Here is a 26747-nt window from a genome sequence, read left to right as displayed (position 1 = left end):
AACATTTTTTTATTTTGCCAAGGCAATGGAAAGGGTATTATTGTAGGGGGAATAAAGTTGCTGGAAATAGAAAACTGTGAAGATGTAAGTTCAGCCCTTTTGTATTGAAGTTTGAGGGACAAGTTTACTTTTTTCAATCTGACATTTTATAATCTGTGCCTCATTCTTTTAGAAACAAACTGTGTGGTATACAGGGTGAACTGCATTAGAATAGAGGCATTATCTTAGAAATAATAGAATGTACAAGTTTGAGTAATTAATAATGGAGCATGCAAAAAAAGTGAGGGCACCGATGTCAACCTTTCCCAGATAATGGAATCTTTTGGGGGAATTGTTAAGATTGAGAACATTGTTTAAAGTCATTTCAGATTCAATAATTTTTTTTTTGTTCTTTCTCTGAAAAAACAATATCGTTATCATTTTTAAAATTCTAAATTTTTGCTTGCCTTTGGTTGAGTTCACCAAGAGTTTATAGGTGCAAAATCCCTCTGTTAGCTGCTAGAGTGAAAAGGAGATTTCTTTTCTTAAAAAGCTTGCTCTAGGGCTAGAGAGATTTGCAGATAGATATGATGCATAAGAGAGCAGTAGAGAAGTACAGAAGTGCTATGGAGAGCAGGAAACACAAATAGATAGTTGTCAGATTTTGTTATTAAAAAAAGTAAAACATTCCTGTTATGAATGCTTCAAACATTGGTGTAGACTTTTGAATGGATAAGATAGGTGAAATCCAGACTTCATGAGGAGTTTTTCAATCAAGTAAATGAATTAAAATCAGTATGTGGCAATAGCTATGCAGGAGATAATGAAGAGTGACATGTTAGAAATAATCTCAGGAGGAACTACTTTAGTTAAGGAATGCTTCACCAGTAGATTGCTTTTGAACTGAGACCTCAATGATGAAAATAAGCCGGCTGAGGAGAGACATTCTAAGCAGAGGAAAATCCAGTGTGAAAACACTGAGGTAGGTATAAGCTTGGATTTTAAAGGCAGAAGGAAACCCACTGTATCTAAAGCATGTTGAATAAAGGAAGAAAGGGGTAGGAGATAATGTGAGTGTGGAAGGCAGGGGCCAGATTATGTTGAGGCTGATAGGCTCAAATAAAGAGCTTAGATTTTACTCTCATTGCAATGTGGGGATGAGAAAAGATTAATGGTATGTTTTGAAAATAAATAAATAAATAAATAAATAACCTGAGTACCTGGAGAAAACTACTGTAGGGTTGCTGGTGTGGAAACCGTGAAACCTGTTAGCCTATTGTAGTTGTCCTCCTGAGAGATGATAGGAGCTTGATAAGACTGGTGAAGATGAAGAGAAGTGGATGGACTGAGAAGATAGTTTGAAATTAGAGACATAATTGCCTTTGGATTATAAGAGAAATGTGAAGGAAAGGGGAAAATCAAATTGATTCCTAGGTTCTTAGTTTTAGTAACTTGGTATATTATGTTCCTACCTAATCAGATGAAACAAAATGGCTTTGGGGAAGCTTGTAAAAAGTTAATGAGGAACTGAAAGATGTGAAAAATAGGCCAGGGACATTGCAAAGGTAGTAGTAACAGAAATGCTTAGACATCAAAACAACAAAAAATTCATCCTGATGGGCTGGAAACCAAATCATGATTTTGGCTGTCATTCTTCTCTCTACCCAGCAATCCTGATTATTCCTATTTAAGCTGGCTGGGCATGAAACTGTTATTACTATACGGTGCCTTTAGTTTTTCATACCAATAGTTTATGACATATTCTTCATTTCTACTGGAAAAACTTCAATGCCAGGAACTGTTTTGTACAATTTGTTGGTGCTTTGGTAGCTATTCAAAGTGATCTTCAGAACACATAAACATACTCTACTTATGAGAATTGAATATTACTTAGCCTTTAGAGTTGGACTGGAACTATACCTTTGGCTCTCCTGGATCTGCACTCTTCAGCCTTCATAGTCCCCCGTTTCTTATAATCTGTGTGTGTGTGTGTTTTATCCTATTGGTTCTGTTAGTTTGACGAACTCTGACTAATACATCCTTCAAATTTATACTGGTGTAAAAATTCAGCTTTTTCAATTTTTATTCTTCAGTCATCCAATATGCCAGTAAAGATTTTTGATTTATAGAGTGTATTTTTATATCCTGCAAAGAATGAATGAGTGAAGTAGACTCAATATAAATAATAACACTGATAATGTTCTCATTGGAGCATGAAGATAAAAATAATTATGTATATTAAAATATAGTGGTCTCCACATGTAATCCAGGGATCTGTGTGGATCCCCAAGACCCTTTTGGGATCTTTGAGATCAAAACTGTTTCCATAATAACAATAAGATAGTTTTTTCTCCTCTTATTTTCTCGTAAGTATATAGTAGAATTTTCTAGAGGCTACATGATGTATGATATTACAACAGATTGAATGAAGAATCATAAATGAGATTCTAGATGTCTTTTAATAAGTCATAAAGTAAAGAGATATGCAAAAATGTAAAACAGTATCTCCATATGATTTTTTGGAAAATATAGTCAGTTTTAAATGAAATCTATATTACTTAGGTTAACATAATTTATTATTTTTAATATTAACTGAATTAATAAATGTTTTTGATATTTCTTAGTTTGAATTTCTAATATGATCAATATTGATAGATAGAACTAACAGAAATGAAGGTTCCTTGATGTGCTTTGTAATTTTTAAGAGTGGAAAAGGAGTCCTGAGACTAAAATGTATGAGAAGCATTGCTCAATAAAGGATTCGTATGTACACGAACGGCTCAAACAAAAATAGTTGCTACGTACTTCCAAACATTGTATGCTCTTCCATCAGATGATTCTGTTTGCAAGCAGCATAAACCATGTCCAATTGTTTGTTTTATTTTTGTTATTGTTTTAATGTTTTCTGAAAATTTATCTCACATACATGTAGAGCTGGTACTGCCTCAACGGTTATGTGTTCTTGTATTCGAAGAGCTAGTTTCTCTGTCTCCTTATTTATTGAGTCATTCAACTAACCAACTGACAAGTTTTTATTGAATTTCTACTGTATTCAAAACCCTTGTTAGATACAATACCAGTTATCACTTCTTTATTATCTGCTCTGTGATAGGGAGCTTGGCCCTTTAAGCACTTCTTTTTAGCTAGCATATCGTTAAGCTTTGTCAGTAGAGGGTGTCGAAGGGGCATTTTAGTGGGAAAGAACTTAGACTGGTTGAATTGTGCTTCTATTTCATTTTCTGAATAGCTGAAAGTTACTCAGTGTATGCAGTCCATCAGTGAGCTTGGAGCCCCAGTCTTGGCCTGGTGACTACCTTGCTGTAGGCCCCCTCAACGTGCACACAGTGATCCCCAGGCTTCATGCCACCCTGCTGCAAGGGAATGTTTCCTGCTTGCCTAGTAGCTGTGGACCAGCTCTGGCCTGGAGTCACCCAACGAACACCTTCACCGTCCTGTGGGCAGCAACCATACCTTTTAAGGAGGTCTGATCCTCAGCAACATTCCTTCCCTTGGCAAATTTTTCCTCTTTTTGGGTATCATGGTTATTTTTAGGGTTCTCTTAACAACTTTGAAGTTTCTACCCTCTTATACTTAATAATTCTTTGTATTACACCTTTACTGTTAGATTTACTGTGTGGCTTCTGTCTTCTAATGGGACTCTGAATGAATCAGGTACTTTCTAAGAGAACATTATTACTCTTCTGAGGAAGGTGAATGATTCCTATATAAATTACTTAAAATTTGTACAATAGCAGTGCATAATTAAGGGCCAGAACCACAAAAGCAGAACCTTTGAGGTAGGGAAATCTCAACTTGAGCTGGGGCTGAGGAAGAACAATGAGTAGAAATTGGCTAGCGGCTTAGCTGAGAGGTTTTCTTATAAGAGCGTGAGCCCATCTAGAGAGGAAAGCTCTCATGCTATGTAGAGAAAATAATGAGGACTTTGTCAGGTTGGAGAAGGTGGTTTGTGAGGAGATGTAGTGGAAAGTAAAGTGGCAAAAGTACTTTGGTACTATAGCATGGTGCGTTGTAAGTACTAAACAGAAAAGTACAAGTTCCTCTTAATTTACTTTCTAGGGCACAGCCAATGGATTTTGAATAAGAACTGACAATAAAAACATGTTTGTGTACTAAAGGATCTATATAAATAAGAGAGATTTAGGAAGAAGTATGGAAACTTATTTATTATTCATGATTTTCTTTTCAGTTAATCCTATTTCCTGTGTTATGCTATTTCTAGAAGTATAGCTTAAAGATAAGAATTTCATTAAGACATACAATTCATATGGCATTATTTATTCATCTAGATATTAGACTGGTGTTTATGAATATGGGACTTGTTTTCTTGGGCTGTTGTTTTCAATAAAAAATGCTATTTAGTCTAAGTGCTCCTTGCATTTCTCTCTCTTTTTTAATGAATTGCAATAAGAAGTTCCTGAGTTTTGTATTTTTTTTTGTTGTTGTTGAAAGCAAGCCAAGATGCTGTTAATCTGTAGGATGCAAATAGGATTTATTTTTAAAAGGCCAAATACTTGTTTTTATTTCCCAAGTATTTATCATTATTCATTTGATGTTCCTCATGTAAGATAGTATTAATGCAGTTTCTCTCTCTCTCTCTCTCTCTCTCTCTCTCTCTCTCTCGTACAAATCGATTGCATGTTCATCGTGGAACATTCAGTGAATATACATAAACAAAAATAAGAAAACAGAAGTCAATTGCAGCTCCCCCCAAAATTATAGCTAACATTTTGCTATATATTATTATTATTATGTTTTGCAGTCACATGTGCATATTTATGGACACACACACTTATATATATGAATACACATACATTTACAGAAATGGATTTATTTAACATTTTTTCATAAGTGAGTACATTTTATAACCTGATTATGTTACTTGATATAGTGTGACTATTTTCCATTAAATTAATTTTGTTAATATCATCCTTAATGATTATATAATTATTCAGAAAACTGATTTACCATAATTTTTCAAATTGTCTATTATTGGACATTTAAAATACCTATGTTTTTCTCTATTTTAAAGTGTTATAGGATGAACATTTTTTAAAGCTCTATCTTTGTATATATACACAATTATATATCTAGTGTACATGCCTAGATTTAGAATTGCCAGACCAAAGGGGAGATATCTCTTCTAAAGGTTTTGATTTTCATTACCAAATTGCTCTCCAGAAAAGTTATACTTAAAAAAAATATATTATAAGCATATAAAGTTTCCTCCTATGTCTTAAATGATATATTTAAGAATTCTGTTGCTCAAGAGACTGTAAGGGATATTTGTAAGGCCACGTTAAAGAAGTTACATTAATTAAAAGTTAGTACATTATATGTGTGTGAGCACAGATGTTTCATTATTAGTCTTGAGATAGCTAAATCACAACTAAATAGAACTGAATTCGTTAGAAATCTGAGGAGTTAGTTAGCTGGTAACAGAACAATTGTAAGTAAGCTTAAATTATAACGTAAAAAATGAGAGAAATGTATATTGTAAAATTTCCTGACTCTGAGAGTTGGTAATCATTTATTCTGAGAGACTGGAAGTAATTTTTATAAATTAATAAGAACAGCCACAGTGTTCTCTATGCTTGTCATGATAGAAGGAAAACCTTATATAAAGTAGGCAGCTACCTTCACGATGACTTCTAGGTAAATTGCCACTATATAAAGTCAGTTGAAGAATTTTAGATGGCTTTTTCCTGCTAGTGCTTGCTTCTTCCTTCCTGGAACTGTGCAATAAATACATATTATTTCGTAGCACTCAGAAAATGTAGCAGTAGTCAGGTTCATTGAAAGAAGAAGCCCATTTGGCAGAAACATTATAGAAATGAAATATCAGCACTTTTTAAAAATCATATTTAACTTGCATTGAATACCCTTGAAATGCCGAAATAGCTTGGACAAAGTTTTATTTTGTGACTTTTGTCTTTCTAATGATCAGATTAGTAGTTTCTAAAAATCGATACACTTTGCTCATCCTGTTTCCTTAATATGAAAATTATTATGGCTTAAAGCTATAGCTGACTGAAAATTGCTAAGCGATCTTAATGGTAAACATCATACTATATAACTAAAGTGTGAGGAAAACAATATTTTATTCCAAAGTTTATTTTATAATGGAAGAAAATAACTATTTGAAAACCTGTAAGTCATTTAGACAGCACTACTTTAAAATTCACAATCAGAAGTCATGATTGATATAGAATGTAAAAAATAATTTAAATGCCCTACTGCTGTGATATGTCACTGAAAAAACTTGTAGCAGTGGAGAATCAGGTCACAGGTTTGTGAAGAAGCTGAGGCCCAATAACACTAAGTAACTTATCCAAGATCTCAGTCCTGGTCATAGTTAAAAGCAATAATTGGCCTTTTGTGCTATGGTGAATCGGAAAGACATCTCCATATGCAGCCATGGACCTCAGAATGTGAATATAACCAAAATAGAAACATCCTGCTTCTATAAATTAGGTTGGGATCCAGGATATCCTGTTAAAAAAAAAGTCATCACTTCTCCCAAAATACACATAGTCAATTTATTTATTAATGTGCAATCTATGAGAATCATGAAGAAAAAAAAAAAGAATTCCAGGTTACAAAAGATGAGAACTGGGAAAAATGAAGTGAAAGTAATGTTAATAACTATCCCTATAGTAAACTTATTCTGTACTTGGCCTGATAGTGTTATCATATGAAATCTTCACAAAAGCTCTGAATTTTAGAGTACCACCAAATGGGAATTGATCATGTTTAAAATTTTGATTTCTTATATAGTAGAACTAATCTTATCCTCCATGATTTGAACCTGTTAATTGAACTAGTTAGATTTCTAGTCAATAAATGTTTAGTGTGTCACCAGGGAAATTTACTGTGTTTTAGAGAGGAAACCCAAAGGGTCGATTAATTTTATAAGTTGGTTAGGAATAGAGGTCCATATATAACCCTTGTAACACTGATTTCTGTGACACTATACCTAATACATTTTGGTTGAAATTGCATCCTAGGGAATAATATTATACAATAAAATTTGCGTTCTATCTTAAGTGTGATAACTAGATATATTTCTATGTTTGTTATATTTGTCTTCATTAAAATGAGCAGGGACATTAGAAACATTGTTTATTTTTCTGGAGAGGTCCTTGGACTAATACCAGCAGCTGGTATTTAATTCCCATTTTCGTACTTAACACCACATAACCCATGTCTGCAGTGTAGAGACAATTTTGAGGGTGGGTCTGTGAGGTACTATGAGTATAGGACTATGTACTGTGCCTTGCTAAGGTAGATCTTTATTAAGACAAAAGAAGTGGAGCAGATTAGTAGTTTTCAAACTAGACTTCCTGCAGCTATAGAAGAACATAGGGTCAATAGCCATGGTAATGAGCTGATAGCTTCATGGGTGAAACTTCAGGTAAGTAAATCTACCATATGCCAGATTCTCAGCTCTAGAAATTTGACATTCTAAACTTCAGTCCTCATACTTACACTGGAAAGTGTCCTTTTTCCCTGAACTGAAATTCAGAGTGGTTAGTACACTGCAAAAGATCACACAGCTACTATATAAATAGTGATTTCGGGATTAGAAATCAGAATGGATTTCAGTGCCTACACTCTTAGCCCATCTCCCTGAAATAATATTATGAATAGGGAAAAGGAAAGATGCACTCTTAAAGATGCACCAGGCCTAGAAGGTATTGCTTTGTTTGTTTGATAGTAAAAGACCTTTGCTTAGTAATATGAGATTTTTTAGTTTGAGATCTGGATTTACACCAGGCTCTGCCTATTTGACCATTCAAATAGTCAAAGATTATTTAATATTGAATAAGTAAATAATTGTTCCTCAATTTTCTAATTTATAAAATAGAAATAATAACAGGTTATTGCAGAGAGAAAATGTATTAATACATGTTACGTACTTTGACCAACGTCTGTTACCTAATAAGAAGTCAGTTTGCTTACTTATTTGGTGTCTTTCTATGGCTCTGTTCTGGAAGACATGGTCTTCTGTGTTAAATTTAACACTCAGAATGGATTGATATCATTTCTAGTATTCTATTTTATATTCCCCTTTGCTTATATATTTATTTAGTTTTATTATATGTAATTCATTTCAGGTTCCTATATGATAGTGGACTCTTCAGATCATGACCCTGGAGAAAAAGCCAGACTTCAGCTGCCTACAATGAAGGAGAACGACACTCACTGTATTGATTTCAGTTACCTGTTATATAGCCAGAAAGGGTTGAACCCTGGCACTTTGAACATATTAGTTAGAGTGAATAAAGGACCTCTTGCCAATCCAATTTGGAATGTGACTGGATTCACAGGTAGAGATTGGCTTCGGGCTGAGCTTGCAGTGAGCACCTTTTGGCCCAATGAATATCAGGTAATCATCTATTCTTTTCTGGTTTATGCTTAGGTGTTATTGGATCTCACTTTGTATTTAATACTTACAGGTAAATTCTGGCTCCATAGGGAATGAGACATTGTCCCTCTAGCCCTCCTCCACCCTGTTCTTGAGTAAGTGCTTAAATACCTTGGCACAAAACCTTTGAAAATAGAGAACATATTTCCACATATAGAAAAAAAATAGTTTAGGTTTGAAATTTGTTGGTTTTTTGGCAAAGAGCTACGTATTGACAGATATATTTCTATATCTCTGTTCAGGAAGAAATAGTGTTTTTGATTGGAGTACAATATTCAGACTGGATTGATTTACTCACATCTTGAAAGTAACATTTGGAAAATAAACATGAAATAGTGTTTCATGAGTTATGTTATCTAAGGGAGAGGCATTTTGAATAATTATTTATATTTTCATCAATTACATGAAGTGTAAAACTAAGCCAACAAAAAAAGAAAAGCTGTCCACATGTCTTTGGATTCTTTCTCCCCAGAAATGCTTGATTTGATTATGATTAAATTAGACACTGAATAGTGTCAGTACCTACTTTGCAATTTGGATAACTGAGTTTATATGGTTTAACAAAAATGTCCATTTATGTTTAGAGAGTTGCTCAGTAAACCTCACTATGAGGTTCAGTTCCCGGAAATAGAAAGTTACCTCTTTTTGAAAGTTCACTTTTGTGAACTCGAGATTTAAACTTTCAAGTGACTTGTTTATTTGTAGCTTATTATAGAACTTAATGAGAATGTGTTTATGTAAAAAAATATTTAATTATGTTCAGTGAGTAATTTATACTAAGAACAGTTTCATTTCTGCTTTTTAAAAATTATTTCTTCAGATCAGGTTTGTCTTTATTCTTGAGGAAGGGGCAAATTCAATATATAGTTTTAATTGGTTTGTTTTGAGTTGATTTTCTATTTTATTAAAAGCCTCTTCATAGTTATGGTTCCACAGGTAAGGTTTTCCATTCAGGGAAAAGTTTCTGTTGAGATTTCAATAGATTTTTATTAGGTACTACTTGCTTCTAGTATTCCACAACAGAAAGATGTTTTTCTTCAGTTGGGGAGAGCCAGCCATATGCTTTTCTTTGGTCCACAACTTCGGGAGGGCTGAATATTTGGTAGCTAGGTGAGGGAGAGTATGAAACCTGTGCTGAAGCCCTGGAAGCAGTATCTCTGGGCTCATCTCTGACAATAGTACAGTGATTTCTATCATTACTGGGACACTCTCAGGAAGCATAGTTCTTATACTGACTTCACAGAGAATCTGTTATTGGAGCTTAACATACACAGAAATAAAAAAAGCTTTGCTTCTGCAAAATAAAACTGTCAATAGATTGAGCCTCTTTAAAATAAATTAAAGCCCAAATAAAAAATCTAGCAAAATTGTTAAAAATTTGGATTCTAGAGTCATATTGCATGTATTCAGCCTGGTTTGCTCTTTGCTACCTGTGTAGATAGTTTGTTAAGGAATCGAGTAGTTTGTTGTACCTTAAAAAACATAGAAGTAGATTTTGATAAATCAAATAAATAATATATCTATAGTATCATACTTCTGTTCCTTCATGACTAAGAAATGGTGTACATATAATTACTTTTTCCTAATTTTTTAAAGATCTATTTTGGAATCATTGGTATTAATAACATTTTTTTTTTTTAATTTGTTATGGCACAGATTCTGCATTGTTAATTTTAATGTTGAGTTATAGTATCTAAAATTGGATGAATGCTTCTTTGTTCGGTCTCATTTTGCATGACAAAGTTTCCCAGCTTCTTGTACCTTTGGTGTTTTCAAACAAGGAGTGCAAAAAGTGCCTGTGCAAGTTTCAACCTGGCCAATGAGATCTTTTTGGAGATCTCCTGTCAGAGAAAAAGATTATGAAATACATGGAATCTGTGGATAAATGCCCCTTTGTTGTAGATTGAAATTTATGCCACAGGTCATTTCTTAAATGATTACTTTGCTTTCACATCTTTTTCCTTAACGTGCAAAACTTAAATTGTTAAGAGTGAATAACTGAGTAGAATATTTTTCATGTGCATAGTGCTCAGTAAATTATTTGATTGATATTTTCATTGATTCTGTCATTTAGATTCAGAATTGAGCCTGTACATCAGTAATTAGAAACAACCAGCATAACATAAACTATATTTATGTAGCCGTTTTGCTATTAGGAAATTGCATGAAAAACTTTTGTCTATTGCTTATTGTAGAATTTTCATGGATTTTTAAAAAGTAAAATATAGCCATTGCAGTGTGTCATGTTAGACATTTACCCATTTTTATTCTTAAAGAGACAATGCATATTAAAAAAAAAAAAAATTCCCAGACTCTAGTTAAGTAGAGTTAAGATATATACAAATAAATTATCCCCCTTTTTTCTGTAGTTTGCTCAATTTCTCTTCTCCAGAGAATTTATATTTTCCAAAACTTCTTGAACCTTGTTTTTAAACACTCTAATTTTTCTAGCCCCCCCTCCCTGCTTTTTTTGTTGTTGTTTGTATTTCTAGTGGAGAATCCTATTTTTTCTCAGCTTGACCCATTTCTTATGTGGCCACCCCTTTAAACCACCTCCCTCTTACCCAGCTTTAACAACAATAAAAACTATCAAAAACAAAATAACCCTAGAGTGCTGCTACCTTTAATTAATAGGAGGTTGTTTTTGTGTAAAAGTCGTACTCCTGGAAGTGGGGAAAAATTTTCTCTCTACAAGCATACTATTCTCTTTTCCATTTTTCTATTGAAATAAAAATCTGAAACAGATAATAGTATATCTTTAGTGTGATTTGTCCTTTCAAGTGATTGCATCTTGCCAGATGCCTAAATAGGAGGTCAATGTGGTTAATTTAATCACATATGCTGTGGATTATTTGATAATGAGGAGATATAACAGTATTTAACGCCAAGAAACTTAACATCTGATTTAAACAATATACTTGAAATTATGAAATAAAGACAAAAATGATCCTTCAAATAAAGGATTTTGGTTACCTGGCAGATCATGATAAAGCTCATGAACTTTGCAGCCAGCCCTTCCTTGGTGAATCTTGACTTTACCACTTAGTAGCTGCATAGCATTGGGCATATACCTTAAGTTGTTCTAGTGCAGTTTCCTTATCTGAAAAATGAGGATAACAACAGTACCTACCTCATTGGGTTGTTGTGAGTATTGAGTTTTAATATATATAAAGTATTTAGAAAAATCTGACACATAGTATGTGTTTACTATAAAGTTTTGTTAATATTATGTTGGATAAACAAAAAGTTTGCAAACTCTACTATATTTAATGTGAGCAGAATTTTCTTCTGTTTTAAAATAATGCTATTTTTTAAACTGACTTTATTTATTTTTTTGGAACAGTTTTAGATTCATAGCAAAATTGAGAGGAAGGTACAGAGATTTCCCACATACTTTCTATCCCCACACATGCATAGATTACCCTATAATCTACATCCCCCCACCAGAGTGGTACACAATGAATGAACCTACACTGACATCATAAGCACTCAAAGTCCATAATTAATCTTAAGGTTCCCTATTGGTGCTGTACATTCTAAGAGTTTAGACAAATGTGTAACATGTATCTATCATTATAGGATCATACAGAATATTTTCATTGGCTTGAAAATCCTCTGTGCTCTGCCTATTCTTCCCTCCCACTCCATGCTATTCTTTTCAATTTTTAAAATTATTTATTAAAATTCCTATTTAGTTGACACCTTAGTAACATGAGGTCACACCATGCTAACCACATGGGATATACAGGCAAAGTCCCTCTTCTCTTGAAGCTTACAATCTACCTTGGCACTGTAGGAAATAAAAATTGTAAATCAGATGTAGGATCTAGCCTTAAGGAATCTAGTCCAGATGCAGAATATGAGATATATCTAGATAAAATTTAAAATAATATAGCAATCGTTAAGTCACTTAAAAGAGATGCATATAAAATATATTTAGGGAAAATGAAAAAAGATAGGTTTTTTCCCAAAGTAATATGAGGCAGAAATGGGACTAGAATTTTTGCCTCTTGATTTATTCCTAGGTAATTAATATGCTTTCCACTGTACCATTATTTTTCTTCAACCACAATCAGTTGAAGCTAGCACTTTCTATAGTACAACAAAACAAGCAAATGTAAATTTGTTTATGAAATAAGTATTGCAGTATAAGTATATACATAATGTATAAGTATATACATTAATATATAAGGAACTGTTTCTCACCTGTCTTCATAACCATAGATATCTTTTCAGCTCATTATACTAATTATAGAAAGTATCATATTATATTTGTTTTATATACCACTGTCTCAAGCCGCTAATTTTGTCTGCTTTTATAGGCCTCAAGTAAGTACTGTAAATTTTTTAATTGATCACTAGTAGAAGTAAAAAGAAAAAAAATATATAAGGTATTATCTCAGCATTAAATTTCAGTGGAAGATCAGCACACCTCTAAAAGTATAATTTTCTCCACTCTGAAAATCTGACCTATCTTGTATTTGTAAAACTAAATTCTGCTTTGGGATTAAATCCATTAGTTTCTTACTGAACAGTGAGGTTGTTACCAAATGAGGCAGGCAGACATAACTTCCAAAACTATTAGTGGAAACCTAATCTGCTGTTTTCCATTAACTGGTTGCACATCATTAATCACAAAAATGATGCGTGATGAAAACTACAGGGGTTTGGCCAGAAGTTGAAAAGTGATAATATAGCAGAATGTGCCTTAAAAAAAAAAAAAAAAAAAAAAACTCTCCTTCCTATTTCACTGAGAAACAAACACTGAACTTTTGCAACACATTTTCTTAACATTTTCCTTTGATTCTAAAAAATATAAGAACTGAATAGGCATGGGATTTTCTGTTTCTGTCTCTTTTTTAAAGGTTATATTAATATGTACTGCACTGATATTTTGGTAATTGAATGATTGTTATACTCCAGAGATACTGCTGGCTTTGGAGCTAAGAAGATTGGGATTTAAACCAAGGGAATGTTTGCTTAAAAAGTAAAAACTCTCTAAAAGATTTATCTTTGGGATAAGGGCTGAAGTAAGAGCATGCTCATGAACCATCCATGCAAAATGTGAGTTAAAGTGGATATCACTCCTGTGCCATAGCTCCTGGAACTCTTCTAGTTCGTACTGGTCATCAACCATGTAGAGCCCCACTGAAAAAAGGAGGACAGCAAAGCTTTTCTTTCCTATATAGACAACTCGGGCTGCTGTAACAAAACACTGCAGAGCAGGTGGCTTAAACAACAGCGATGTATTTCTCTCAGGCTGGGAAGTTCAAAGATCAAGGAGCTGGCCTCTTTGGCTCTTTTGGCAAGAGCCCTCTTCCTGCCTTGCATGTGCTGTTCTTCTTACTATGTTCTCACATTGTATATAGAGAAAGCTCTGGTGTCTCTTATTCTTCTTATAAGGACATTACCTCTGTCAGATTAGGGTTGCACCCTTATGGCCTCACTTAAGGTTACCTCCCAAAGACCCTATTTCAAAAACAGTCACATCGAGGATTAGGACTTCAGTATATGAATGGAAAGGGCACAATTCAGTCCATAACACTCAGTATAGCTTATAGCAGTAACTTCTTCATTTATAAGTATTATAAATGACTCTAGTTCATTATCTTGTATAACAATGTTACAGATATTGTTAATTTTTCTATTCAGTAGTCATTCTCCTCCCTTTCTTCCACATTGACAGGACTCCCTCCTACCTCACTTTCTTCCATAACTTTTTTCATAGGTAGGGATAGCCACATGACATAGCTCTGGCCATTGAGCTACAGGTGACTTCTGGGAAAGATGTTCCTTCCTGATAACAAAGACATGATCTTGAATGAGAACATGATGCTTGGTGTGACTGTAGGTATCTTGTAACTCTGAGGGAGGAGATAAACAGGGAAACAGAAGAAAGCATGGAAGGTCCTACTCTAATGAGAAATAATAGTAAAAAGTAAAAATAAAATTTTTAAACACGTTTTAGGTGAATATTTTCCTATGTAGCCCAAAGCATTCTAATATACCATGTCACATCATTCTTGTGCTTTCAAGCAATCCTACCCATCACCACATATTATTTATGGATAAGAATGGGAGACATGGGAGAATTAAAAGTATACATATCTTTCTATGAATGAAACAATTTATATTTTTCAGTTCAGTTATAGAGAGAAGACAAATCTATGTACTTGAAAGTGTAAATAGAGCTATAAGAAAGTGAATCAGTTTCTGTAGGGAGTAGAAAGAAAAGAAGGAAAGATCTTTGGTTGGGTATATACCAGTGGTCCCCAATCTTTTTGACAGCAGGGACTGGTGCTCCTATGAGAATCTAATGCCTGATGATCTGAGGTGGAGTTGAGGCAGTGATGCTAATGCTGGAGAGTGGCTGCAAATACTGATGAAGCTTTACTCATTCACCAAGTACTGTGAGGCTCGGTTCCTAACAGGCTGCAGATTGGTACTGGTCAGCATCCCAGGGGTTGGAAACCCCTGGTATATATCATGTGTAAGACATTGGGCTGGATACTTCCATGTGTATCACATTTAGTTTGTTTTAATATTTAATCAAATATGTAGATGAAAAAGGTTCACTGTGATAAGTCTAACTGAAAGTTATCTCACAGGGTGATCTGATCATAAATTCCTAACTAGGCATGTCTTGGTGTGTAGTGGTACCTCAGGCCTATGGCTTCTTTAGTAAAAGATTATCTTTGTCTTAAGCAAGCACCACCCATTGTTTCTGGGCATTAGGTTAACACACTTTTTAAATGCCTCTTTTTCAGACCCCTAGGAATCCTAATGACCCTCAAGAGAGCACATAATCTTATTAAACATGCTGTAATCCAGTTGCTGCTTTGCTTTCTCCCTTCATGTAATCTTTACTTTCCTTCTAATTCCAAACGTGTAAAGGAAATTGCAGAACTGTCTTTCTCCAGAGCATTTGAGGACTTGTTCCCCAACACTGTGGTCATTTAGGCTCAAATAAACTAATAAAAATTCTCTACAGGTTTGGACATTTCTTATGTTGACAGGTGCTAAGTGAATGTTTCTTATCTCCATGCATGTACTAAGTTGCTATCTATTTAATGGTCAAAATTATTCCCCATTTGCTTTTTAGTAATTTAATCTTGCTATTTAAAGTTTGGACTTTAGCCATATCAGTGACTTCTGAATGTAGTCACAACTAGATAGGCTTATTTTAGTTATGACAACAGTAATTTCCTAAGATGGGCACTTTGGCTGATTTTTACACCAGCAAAATACATTCCATTATTAACAAAGCAGCCTTTTACTGCTGAATTTAATCTTAATGATTCCCTATTTCTTTCATTTAAAGTACTCCAAATGGATTTTGAAAAAACTCCCATGTTATTATAGTCATTGTTATAACCCTATGAGGGTGACTTCTCCCTAGTTCCTGACGGTAATTTGCTTTTATAACAAAACATCAGCTTTGCATTTCTGCTAGACTGTATTGATTCACTGATGTAACTTATAGTTTGTAAATAAATGTAAACAAATGAAGAGTCCTGCTAGTTAACACAGTAATTATTGCAAGTATATGACAGCTGTCTCTTGTTATTATAATAAATCATAACTTTTTATTTAGTGTAGCAGGAGCCATCAGGTGCTCCTTCACTAATTGTTTTGAGAAATATTTCCATGCAATATTTCACTTCTCTTTTCATAGCTGTTGAAAAATAATGAGCAATAAGGTGAGTTAGGCAGTGTTTGCTTAATTTATGACTTTTTTCCTTAGGAGATTTTATTCTCCCCAAGGAGTTTGGGGTAGATAGGTGATCCAAAGAGTTGTAGAAGAAACGTTAGTTCTTTGCTTACTAACTTACTTTCATTCAGCTCAGCTTTTAAATTCTGAATTCATGCACTTCTGAGTCCTTGTTTTTCATACCTCAGTATTAATCATTTAGCATACATTTAACAGGATGATCTACATATGTGATATTTTTAGAAAAATATCATACTAGAGCAAGATTCCTAGCCAAACATACAAAAATGTAAGAATCGTTTTCTTCTAATCAGTTTAATGATGTTTCTGACAATGCCGTGCTATTTTTTAATGCAATACATTGTCATATAAGAAAAATATAGATAACAATTTAAAATCAATTTCTTCTTCAGTTATTTTTGTCTTTTGACTTTGATGGTTAACTGAATTTTCTTTTTAGAGCTTTTGAGTTTCTGTGCTACCTGAATTTCTGTGTGACCTCTTTGTTCATGTCCATTTCAGTGACTGATTTTTTTTTTTTTAATTTTAGTATGTGAGAAAATGCATGTAGTATGTGAGAAAATATTGTCTCTTCAACAGAAAAAATAAAACTGAAAGACATGTTTTTATCTAAAATTTAACTTTTATGCTCTGGTGGTTTTAGTTGCAATTTTAGAGCATAATGGAGAAATAAAAGGATGTAATTATCTATTTTAATATGTTTTTCAATTGAGAGAGTATATTAGGCTGGGAATGTAAGGGAAATGTGACACATTTATAGTTTGTATCTATTTTATTTTTTCTTCAGATAATATTACATATAATCTAATTATTCTGTTGTTAGTAATACAAATTAGAATATAAAGGAAAACAAACTTTGCACTAGATGTAAAAACATCCACTTTTGTAAATCTAGTGGACAATTTGTTATAATTTTAAAAAGGTGTTTTTAAAACTTGTTATAAAACTGGCAGCTACATGTTATTTCTGAATTTAGTTATATTAATAACATTGCACACATCACTGGAATTCTCTGATGAGATTTAGATTCTTAATATTCTTTGAATGATCTTTTTAAAAAATCTTCCTTCTCAGTTCGGGAAGCAGTAAATCAATTTTCATTTTATGTTTAAAAATAAGGTCTAGAGTCATAAATTTATACCAAGTAATAATTTAATAAAGTAATAAAGAATGGAAAATTTTCAGCACTTAGAGATCAAAGTTTGCTTCCAACTTAAATATCTTTAGATCTACAGTGATTCTTGGCTTAATATTTATTAAAATACTTCTGGTTTGGTTGCGAACTTCAGTAATGTAAGCCTTACAAAAGGATGAAGTCACTTTAGCCCATACATACTTGGGTAAATTCCTCCCTCCCTCCCCTCCTCCCTCCTCCCTTCTTCCCTTCCCTTCCCTTCCTTCCTTCTTTTTTGGGGGAGGTTGCTGTTTATTTTCTTTTTCTTGTTTTCCTATCTTTCTCTTTTTGTTTTTGTTTTGTTTTGTTTTGTTTTGTTTGTTTTGTTTTGTTTGTTTTTACACCTCTCCCCTTTTGGGGCCAGGAGGCAGTTGTAAGCAGAGCACTAAACACTTAACTGAATAATTATTTATTGATTATATTCCACTAGGTATTGTGGCATGCTGCATGAGAGACGTGGAAGACCTCATTTTATTTTTTTATCTTGGTAGAGAATAAAGTCGAAGTCATTTTATATATTGGGTAAAGCTTTAAACTAGATATCATTTTGCCTGTATTCAATCCCAGGTCTATTAGTCAATGCCTCCTTGCTCATTGAGAGACTTTTGTGGGACCCTTTGAGTTTTAGTCCCTACAATACTGGATGATAGCTAGTCTACTCATTACATACAAGTCCCAGGAGGTAATAAATGCAGCAGAGTAGTCTATTTAATGTTCTTACAAGTGAAAAACACCAACTTAAGCTAACAAAGTCAGAAAGAGACAGAATTGAAAAGATTTGGGATTCTCTGACAACACGTTAGGGAAGTGGAAGATCTAAGCCTGGAAGAAGACATGGAGACCCAGAGTAACCCTGAGGACAATGACAACATTTACTTTCTCTCTGAAGGTCGACTATGAATGGCTCTGTTTATCCATTCCACAAATATTTATCCAGCAAGACTATCTATGCCAGGCTCTATTCTGGCTGGTGGGGACAAACAGTGCTGAAAAAGTCTCAAGATTCCTGTTCTCCCAGGAATTTCACTTAAGAGGTGAGAAGGGGAAAAACAGATAAATAAGTGAGGAAAAGATCGGAATACAATAAGCACTAAACAGATAATTAGAATAATGTGTTAAGTGTCTTAAAAACTGAACTTTACCTGGAGATCTGAATGGTCAAAAGGTCCGAAGACCTTTACCTGATAAAGATCAAGGAAATGCATTAGAGTCATAATAAATAGTTAATCTAAGACCATAAATCTGGAAGGAGGTTGGCATTGTGGAGGGACAGAGACAGGCATAGTGGTCAAAGGGGACATTTTAAAAAATGAATTGGGTAGATTCTATGTATATGTGGATTTTTAATCCAAGGGAAGAGTTCGAAGACTTGAATATTTCTATCAATGGATCTTATTTACTCATTCTTGATCTCGTTATACATGTTTCAAATTTATATTCTTCTTTAGTCTTTAAACTGTTTACTCTCTAGTCATAGCTCTGATTGTGTACCATTTGGTAATGGAAATAGTTTCCTGATTGTTTTCCCTGGCTTTAAACTCTATTATAAATCAATTGATTTTTTGGAACGCTAATTTTTAGATATTGAGTTCCTCAAAAATTTTTTTAAAGACATATTTTTCATTTTTCCTTTACAGTTGACATAGAATATTATATTAGTTTCAGGTTCACAACATAGTGATTAGGCATTTATATAACTTGTAGTGTGATCACGTGATAAATCAAGTACCTATCTGACACCATACAATATTATATTATTGACTATATTTCCTATGCTGAACATTATGTCACCATGACTATTTTTTAACTACCAATTTGTACTTCTTAATCCCTTACTCTTTTTCACTCCCCCCTCCTCCCCATTTTGGCAACCATCAATCAAACCAGTTTGTCCTCTGTTATCTATGAGTTTGTTTCTATTTTGTTTGTTCATTTATTTTGTTTTTTTAGATTCCAAATATAAGTGAAATTATATAGTATTTGTCTTTCTCGGTCTAACTTATATCACTTAGTGTAATATGCTCTAGGTCCATTCATGTTGTTGTAGATTGCAAGTCTTCGTTTTTTATTTTTTATTATTTTTTATTTTTATGGATAACTATTTGTTAGTATACATGTACATTTCTTTATTTATTCATTTGTTGATATACATAGGTTGCTTTCATAGCTTGACTATTGTAAATATTGAACATATTGCTGCGTATATGTTTTGAATTAGTGTTTTCAATTTCTTTGGATGTATACCCTGAAGTGGAATTACTACTGGGTCCTTCTTTATTTCTCGTTACAGCATTTTTTTTTTTTTAAAGTTTATTTTGTCTGGTATAAGTATTGCTACCCCAGTTTTTGTTTGCTTGTTTTTGTTTCCATTTTTATAAAATATCTTTTTCTATCTCTTTACATTTCAGTGTGTCTTTCTAATCTCAAGTGAGTCTTTTGTAGGCAATTTTGTCTTTTTATCCATTCTATGTAATGGATATTTTATCTATGTAAGAGTTTTGTCTTTTTATCCATTCACCCACCTTATGTCTTTTCAAAGGAGCATTTAATCCATTTACATTTAAAGGAAATATTGATAGATATGTAGTTATTGCCATTTTATTATTTATATTCTTGTCTCTCTCACCCTGCTCCCCCCACCCCTCCTCCCGATCTCTCTAACATTTCTTGTAATATTGGTTTGGTGGTAATGAACTCCTTTATCATTTTCTTGTCTTGAAAGCTCTTTATCTGTCCTTTGATTCTAAATGTTAACATTGCTTGGTAGAGTATTTCTGGTTGTAGGTCCTTTCTTTTCATTACTTTGAATATGTTAAGCCAATCCCTCTGGCCTGCAATGTTTCTGTTGAGAAATCAGTGGACAGGCTTATGGGAGCTCCCTTGTAGGTAACTAACTGCTTTTCTCTTGCTGCTTTTAACATTTTCTCGTTCTCTTTAACCTTTGGCATTTTAATTGTGATGTGTCTTGGTGTGGGCCTTTTGGGGTTCATCTTATTTGGGACTGTCTGTGCTTCCTAGGCTTGTATGTCTATTTCCTTCACCAGGTTAGGGATGTTTTCAGTCTTTATTTCTTCAAATAGGTTTCCAATTTATTGTGCTCTCTCTTTTTTTGGTACCCATATGATGTGAATGTTGGTAAGTTTGATGTTGTCTCAGAGGCCCCTTAATCCAGCTGTCCTCAACCTTTTTGGCACTAGATACTGGTGCTCTCATGAGAATCCAATGCCTCATGATCTGAAGTGGAGCTGAGGCAGTGATGCTAGCACTGGAGAGTAGTGGCAAATACAGATGAAGCTTCACTCACTTGCCAACTGCTCACCTCCTGCTGTGTGGCCAGGTTCCTAACAGTCTGTAGTATGAACTATCACGGGTCTGCAGCCTGGGAGTTGGGGACCCTGCTTTAAAGTGCCCTCATTTTTTTGGATACTTTTTTCTTCTTTCTGTTCTGATTGGGTGTTTTTTGCTACTGCTACCTTATCTTCCAAATTGTTTTTTCAATCCTGTGCTTTATCTTATCTACTGTTAATTCCTCCTAAGGTATTCTTCATTTCAGTCCTTGTATTTTTCATTTCTCACTGGTTCTTTTTTGTTTTCTATCTTCATTTTTATGTTTATGTCTCTTTGTTAAAGTTCTCAATGAGTTCATCTTCTCTTCCCCTAAGTTCACTGACCATTCTTATAACTAGTATTTTGAACTCTTCGTCTGGTAGATTGTCTCCATTTTGTTTAGTTATTTTTCTGGAGCTTTGTTTTGTTCTTTCATTTGGGACATGTTTTTTTGTCTCCTCATTGGCTGCCACCCTGTGTTTGAAGACATCCTCTTGAGATGGGCCCCACCACAGGACAAGTTCAACCAAAGCGTACGTCCTGCCTGGGACACCTGGTATGAATCACAAAGGAATTTGTAGATGGCCGTCACCCACATTGGTATTGGAGGTCCCTGGGAGAGTTCTAGCCTCTAACTGAGACCTTTGTTGCCATTGCTGAGCTTAGGGCTGCTCAGCAAAAGGTACGGGGCACACCAATGCCATATGCTGCTTATTTGAGGTTTTGAACCTTTTAGAGATTTTAGGAAAGTCTGCAGCATGAGCCAAGATGGACCATTCATATGGAGAAAGCCACTGGAAGCAGCTTGGATGGGCCTGCAATTTGGGTGTGGTGGGGTCTCAGAGAATCACCAGGGTAGGGCAAACATTGTTAACTAAGTTGTTAGAGACTCAGATGTGACTCCCACCTGTGTCTGCATACAGGGTGGAGAAAGGGCTTAACACAGTAACAATGGCTTCTGCCAGCACTTCTAGCTCTCTCCCTGCAGCTGGAAAATTCAGTTCCTCCTGTATGTCCCTGGCACCTTTAAAACTTCTTGCCCAGAGCTGGAGCTCATAGCCAGTTAAGTTTATTAGCTGGCCCTTTAAGTGGAGCACCTGGGACTCCAGCAGCCCTCTGTCTCACCCTAGCCACAATCTCTGCTAGTTTTCACTGCCAAAAATCATGGGGACTTCTTTTTTTTTTTTTGCACTGGTACCTTGATCTATGGAGCCTACTGTGGTATTAGGACCCCTCACTCCTCAGGGGAGACCCTCGCAGTCGAAATATCCCTCCCAAATTTTACTAGCCAAATGTGGGCGTTGGACCAGCCCATTCCATTTCTTCATTAAAGAGATTGCTATGTGTTAATAAATACTGATAGTAGGTGATGTTTATATGGGATTTCATTATACAATTATCTCTAATTTTATATGTTTGGAAATGTCATGATAAAACAAAAGGTAATAAACATTATCTGATAATGATGAAATATTCATATTGGCTATCTTTTATTGTTATTTAATTAAATGTCCAAATGAATAGTGAAATCAATACTAGTAAAAGAGCTACAAGAAGGAAGTGTTATCAAAAACCAAAATCCCAATTCTTTTTACTTGAGCCCGCCTCCCTGCTCTCAATGGTGGAAAGAAATGTACAAGCAGGAATTTGCAATATAGAAAAAAAAATAATAGTTTAATATTGAATTGGACTCACCCATGATGTATAAGTTACTGATTTTATTGCAGAATTATAAGACACCCTGGTTTACAGGTCGTGCTGGGACCTGATTGGTCATAGGTGAGGTAAGCGTAATGAATCATTTCTTCAGGTTTTCAGGACCATTCTGAAATCTTTTCTGGTGTCCCTTTGTTCTGTCTCATGGGAAAGTAGTCAGGAGTTCGTTTCACCTCAGGGTTCAGGAGCTGAAGCATATCTTAGGTCAAGATGTTATCTTTAGCCTGCCAGAGGTCTAGACCTTTTGACTATTATGTCCAGGCTATTGTCTTCTGTTGCCTCCAGGTTGTTGATTATCTGGGAGGAAAGTGCAGGTCTCTGAAGTGTATGTATATAGAGAGGTACACAATTTCTAGAGGTAGGATTTAAAACTAAATTTAATCCAAGTCATAAGGACCCTCCCTCAGTTTCAGAAGCAACACAAGTTCTCCGGTTAAAGATAGAGCATAATCTGGGTATGTAAAGGCAGGAGTTAAAAAGAGGTTTAGGTTTCCCAATGACAAGGCATATGTAGTGCTCTCAACTAGTCTGAAATGAAAATGATTATTCTGTGAGGGGATAGCCACCCAGGTCTGATTGATGTGATGGGTTTTGAAATGGAGAGGAATGATAGATTATGTTGAATAGATTGGACCTTATTCTCAATAAGTTTCCAAATCCAGGTCAGGAGGTTTGTTTGTTTATTTTGATTCCTAGATGCTTTTGAACTACTCAGAAAGGCCTAATCAGCAGAGCAGTTTGATGACAGTGATGATTTTTAAAAGTTATTCTTTTAAGACTTAGCTCAGCAGATCAAAGGTGGGCCTTAACTCAGCATTTGCTGACTATCCCCACTCTGTTATTTTCCAAACCCCATCTGTTCAAACTGGACTCTGGAAGTTGTGACATTCAACATTTTTGGATGATGACCTGTAGGGGGCAAGACATTTTTATTACTTAGTTCTCTTTCTGCTTGGAAGAGATTTATTCGTTATGAAAGGTAATCAGGTTTTGGCAGACAAACTCACATTTAAAAGAAGTCTGTTCAAGGATTCTGCCTCTATCAACAGAATTGCTAAATTTTGTTCATTTAAGCTTATTCTTTCTGCTGGAATCACAGGGGAACTTCCCTTATTATAAAGGATGAAAGATATCCAGATGATACTCTTCTCCTCCATCTGTCCATTAAATCTTTAATCTGCAACACCTGGGTGGCTTCTAATCCTTTATTTGTTTTAGGTACCAGTAGTTCCAAGTCAGACAAGTTCTTTGTCACACGATGCCAAATAAGTTTTCTTGTGCCATTAAAAGGCATGCTTTGCCCCATGATCTCTTAGAATATAAACTGGGTTTCATTTCACAAATGGACTTGCTGGTTTTAATGCAACTCAGTTAGTAAATGGCATTCATTCACTGTACAACCAAGAGTGCCCTATTGGTTGGCAGCAGGAAGCTCTTTGTTCATGTTAAGAGTTCTTTTGTAGGGTTGCTAGCCTCTGAGAATTGTCAGTGTGCTGTTTGTGATGCACCAAAAGATCCTTTCTGTTTTTCTCATTGCGATTTGCTTCTCAGTTTGGAGTCAGTTGAATTATTTAGTCATGGGCCTGAGTTGCAAGGCACAGAAGTTTGAAATGCGTTTGTTTCTAGATTTTTCTTGGTCAGGGCTCTTTTTAGAAGAGAGTCAAACAAGGGATATAGGAGGCAAAGTTTTCCACTGCTTCCTAGTTATCACTGTAGTATCTTAAATTCAGTGGGCTACCTTGTCAAAAGGTTATGCTCTGAATTGAATTTCAGTCTTGAACCATGCTCCTGTTCATTGAGAGCTCATGTTACAGGAACAATCCTTTTACTTCAGTCACGTAAACCTTCCTAACAAATCATCTCTATACCCAGTGAGATCATGTACATCTATCAGCTATCTTATGGTGTAATTGGGAATCAGAAGGAAAAGCACAATCCACTTCCTCTGTTCTTCAGTAAAAGCCTATAAAGGTTATCTATGACTAACATTGTAAAGCATGTTGCTTGTTATGCAAAGACAGGGCATAGCTCACAGCTTAAAAAGAAAAAAGGGAAGGAAGTAAAGAAGGAAAGTTGCAAAAGGGCTGTTCATTGTCTAGTGCCTTTGCATTTCTGATTAGCCGTCATTTAAATAAATGGTTTTGGTTTGTTGAAGCAGAGACTGGAACTTACTATTTTATTTTTTAAATCTTATTGTCAGTACTAGAGAGACAGTGCATAAGAGATTACTTAAACCATAATTTGTGATCATATTGCCCAGAGAGTGAACTGATACATGTCTGAGAATTGGAAATTTTCTCCTAAAATGTGTTTTATTAACTTTAAGCGGAAGAAATTTTTAAAAAATTATGACTATTTTAATTTGGAGAGAATAATTTGGAAAATAGTCATTTGTACTTTTTATTACAACCAGACTACTTAAAAATACTTTAAATCCTAAATTTTATTGCAGTTCTCTCCTTCAGCAATACAAAGCAGTTAGGCTTATAAAAAATTAATGGCATTTTCTGATGTAACAGACTTTGGAGACAGTATCTCCAGCGAGAGGAGGTCTAAGCTGCTTTATGGAGCAACTCCACATCCCAGTATGGCCATAGCATTGCATAGGGTCTGGGCCTTACTTAAGGACTTTTGACTCTTTTCCAGATTTTGATTTTCAAAGCCCTCTCTGTTTTCTGCCTTGCTCCAGGAGGTCCATTTACACCTTCCACTCCTGTCCCAAGATAACAGTGCCCCTTCTCAGGACAGAACCTTGTCTGTGGACCAGCAGTTAGGAGAATTGAGGAGTGGGAGAGGCATATCTTTTAATGAGACCCTTTTAAAAAGTCTATTGAATGATTAGTTAGATTAGACTTTATGGTGAATTAAAAGAAATTAGAAAGTTTAACTCTGAAGGCAGAAGCTGTTCTGTAGCAGAGTTGTAATTTATAGCTTATTGACTTTTCTGACAGTCGAGTGAGACATTTAATCTAGGGAATACTAATTTTATCATTTTTAATACTCAAGACTGTAATATTATTTATTTAAAAGTGACATCTATCTTCTGCAAGTGTATCCTTTCTCCTGTATCTTTGGTTCCTTTCTCCAGGCTCAATATATACCATGCGCCCACTGATGTCAATCTCTTTTTCTGCAAAATGTAAAATTTCATCTAGCTCAGAAAAAAAATTTTTTTTTGCACTATTCTTTTGTGCATATCTATTCTTCATAGCTAAATTTCAGAGCATGGTTTTTACTTACTCCAGTTCCTCTCAGATTATTCCCTTATACTTTATAGCTTGACTGTTATTCTTTTCATGACTCTGAAAAATCACTGCCTCAAGATGATGAGATGTCTCTTTTTCCAAGTCTTTCTTCACCTTGACTTCAGTGTAACTTTGATATCATTGGACCCTGTTTTCCTTCTTGAGATCTACAAGCTTATAATATCCTTTTTTTTTTTTGAAACTTCTCTGACCATTTTTAAAATCTCTTTTTTAAGTCTCTTCTACCCCCCTCTAAATATAAATAGATCTGAGTATTAGTCAGTTTTCTTTTATAAATATTTATTTCTCTATGAAATAAAATGTTTATTTTCAGTTATTTAAAATATAAATTTATATGTTATTATTTAAATTATAAATATAAACATAGAAATTGATCAAAATTATGTAAAATATGATAAAAGATATAAAATATATGATATGAAAAGATATAAAGACCAGTAAAACAAACACATGTACCCATAAACCAGCTCAAATAATGTCATAATTCCTTGAGAGTCTCTTTCCATTAAAACTTTCTATCCCAAGCAAAACAGTATTTTGAATTTTGTGGTCACCATTACCTTCTATTTTTCTTAACTTACTTACAACTGTGTTTTGTTAACTTTTATATGATTTTTAAATATTATATAAATGGTATTTTTTTGGTGCATTATTTGGTCACTCACCTCCCTCCCCCAACATCTCTGTTTTGTGTGTACCTGTAATTCTTTTTCACTGTTGAATAGTATTTTATTTTGGAACATGCTAAAATTAATTATTCAGTCTTCTGCTTGTAGATATTTGGCTTATTTCTGGGGTTTCTAATCGTTATATTAAATATCAATGTTGTACATGTGTGTACATTCTTGTACATGTGTCTGTGCATATGTACATATTTGACTTGGTAAAATGACACTAAATTATCTTTCAAAATAATTGAACAATTGGCATTCAAACCAGCAGTATGCAAGCATTTCTATTGTTACATAGTTTTGCCAAGTATAATAGTATTTGGTATTGTTAGATTTTCAGTTTTTTCAAATTGATATTTTTAGATTTTTCAGATTAAAAAAAATTGTGTGGGTGTAAAATTGTAATCAAAATTTGTATTTCTTTGACTATTTAAAT

General features: G+C 34.2%; 1 protein-coding gene across 10 annotated transcripts in view; it reads left to right on the top strand.

Moving 5' to 3' along the window:
* PTPRK (protein tyrosine phosphatase receptor type K) overlaps positions 1-26747 on the top strand; it is a 477924-nt gene that overhangs the window by 180758 nt on the left and 270419 nt on the right. For 8 of the 10 annotated variants that reach the window (XM_039881086.1, XM_039881103.1, XM_039881104.1 and 5 more), the window contains exon 3: positions 8115-8386. The exons of the other annotated variants lie outside the window; for them this stretch is intronic. In XM_039881086.1, coding sequence (XP_039737020.1) covers positions 8115-8386 — 272 coding nt within the window. The remainder of the gene's footprint in view (positions 1-8114; positions 8387-26747) is intronic. 10 annotated transcript variants of the gene reach the window in all.

Source organism: Pteropus medius, unplaced genomic scaffold (genome assembly GCF_902729225.1).
Source record: "Pteropus medius unplaced genomic scaffold, Ma_sr-lr_union100, whole genome shotgun sequence".
NCBI classification, from domain to species: domain Eukaryota; kingdom Metazoa; phylum Chordata; class Mammalia; order Chiroptera; family Pteropodidae; genus Pteropus; species Pteropus medius.
Note: the sequence above shows the minus strand (reverse complement) of the source record. Positions and strands in the feature narration are given on the sequence as shown.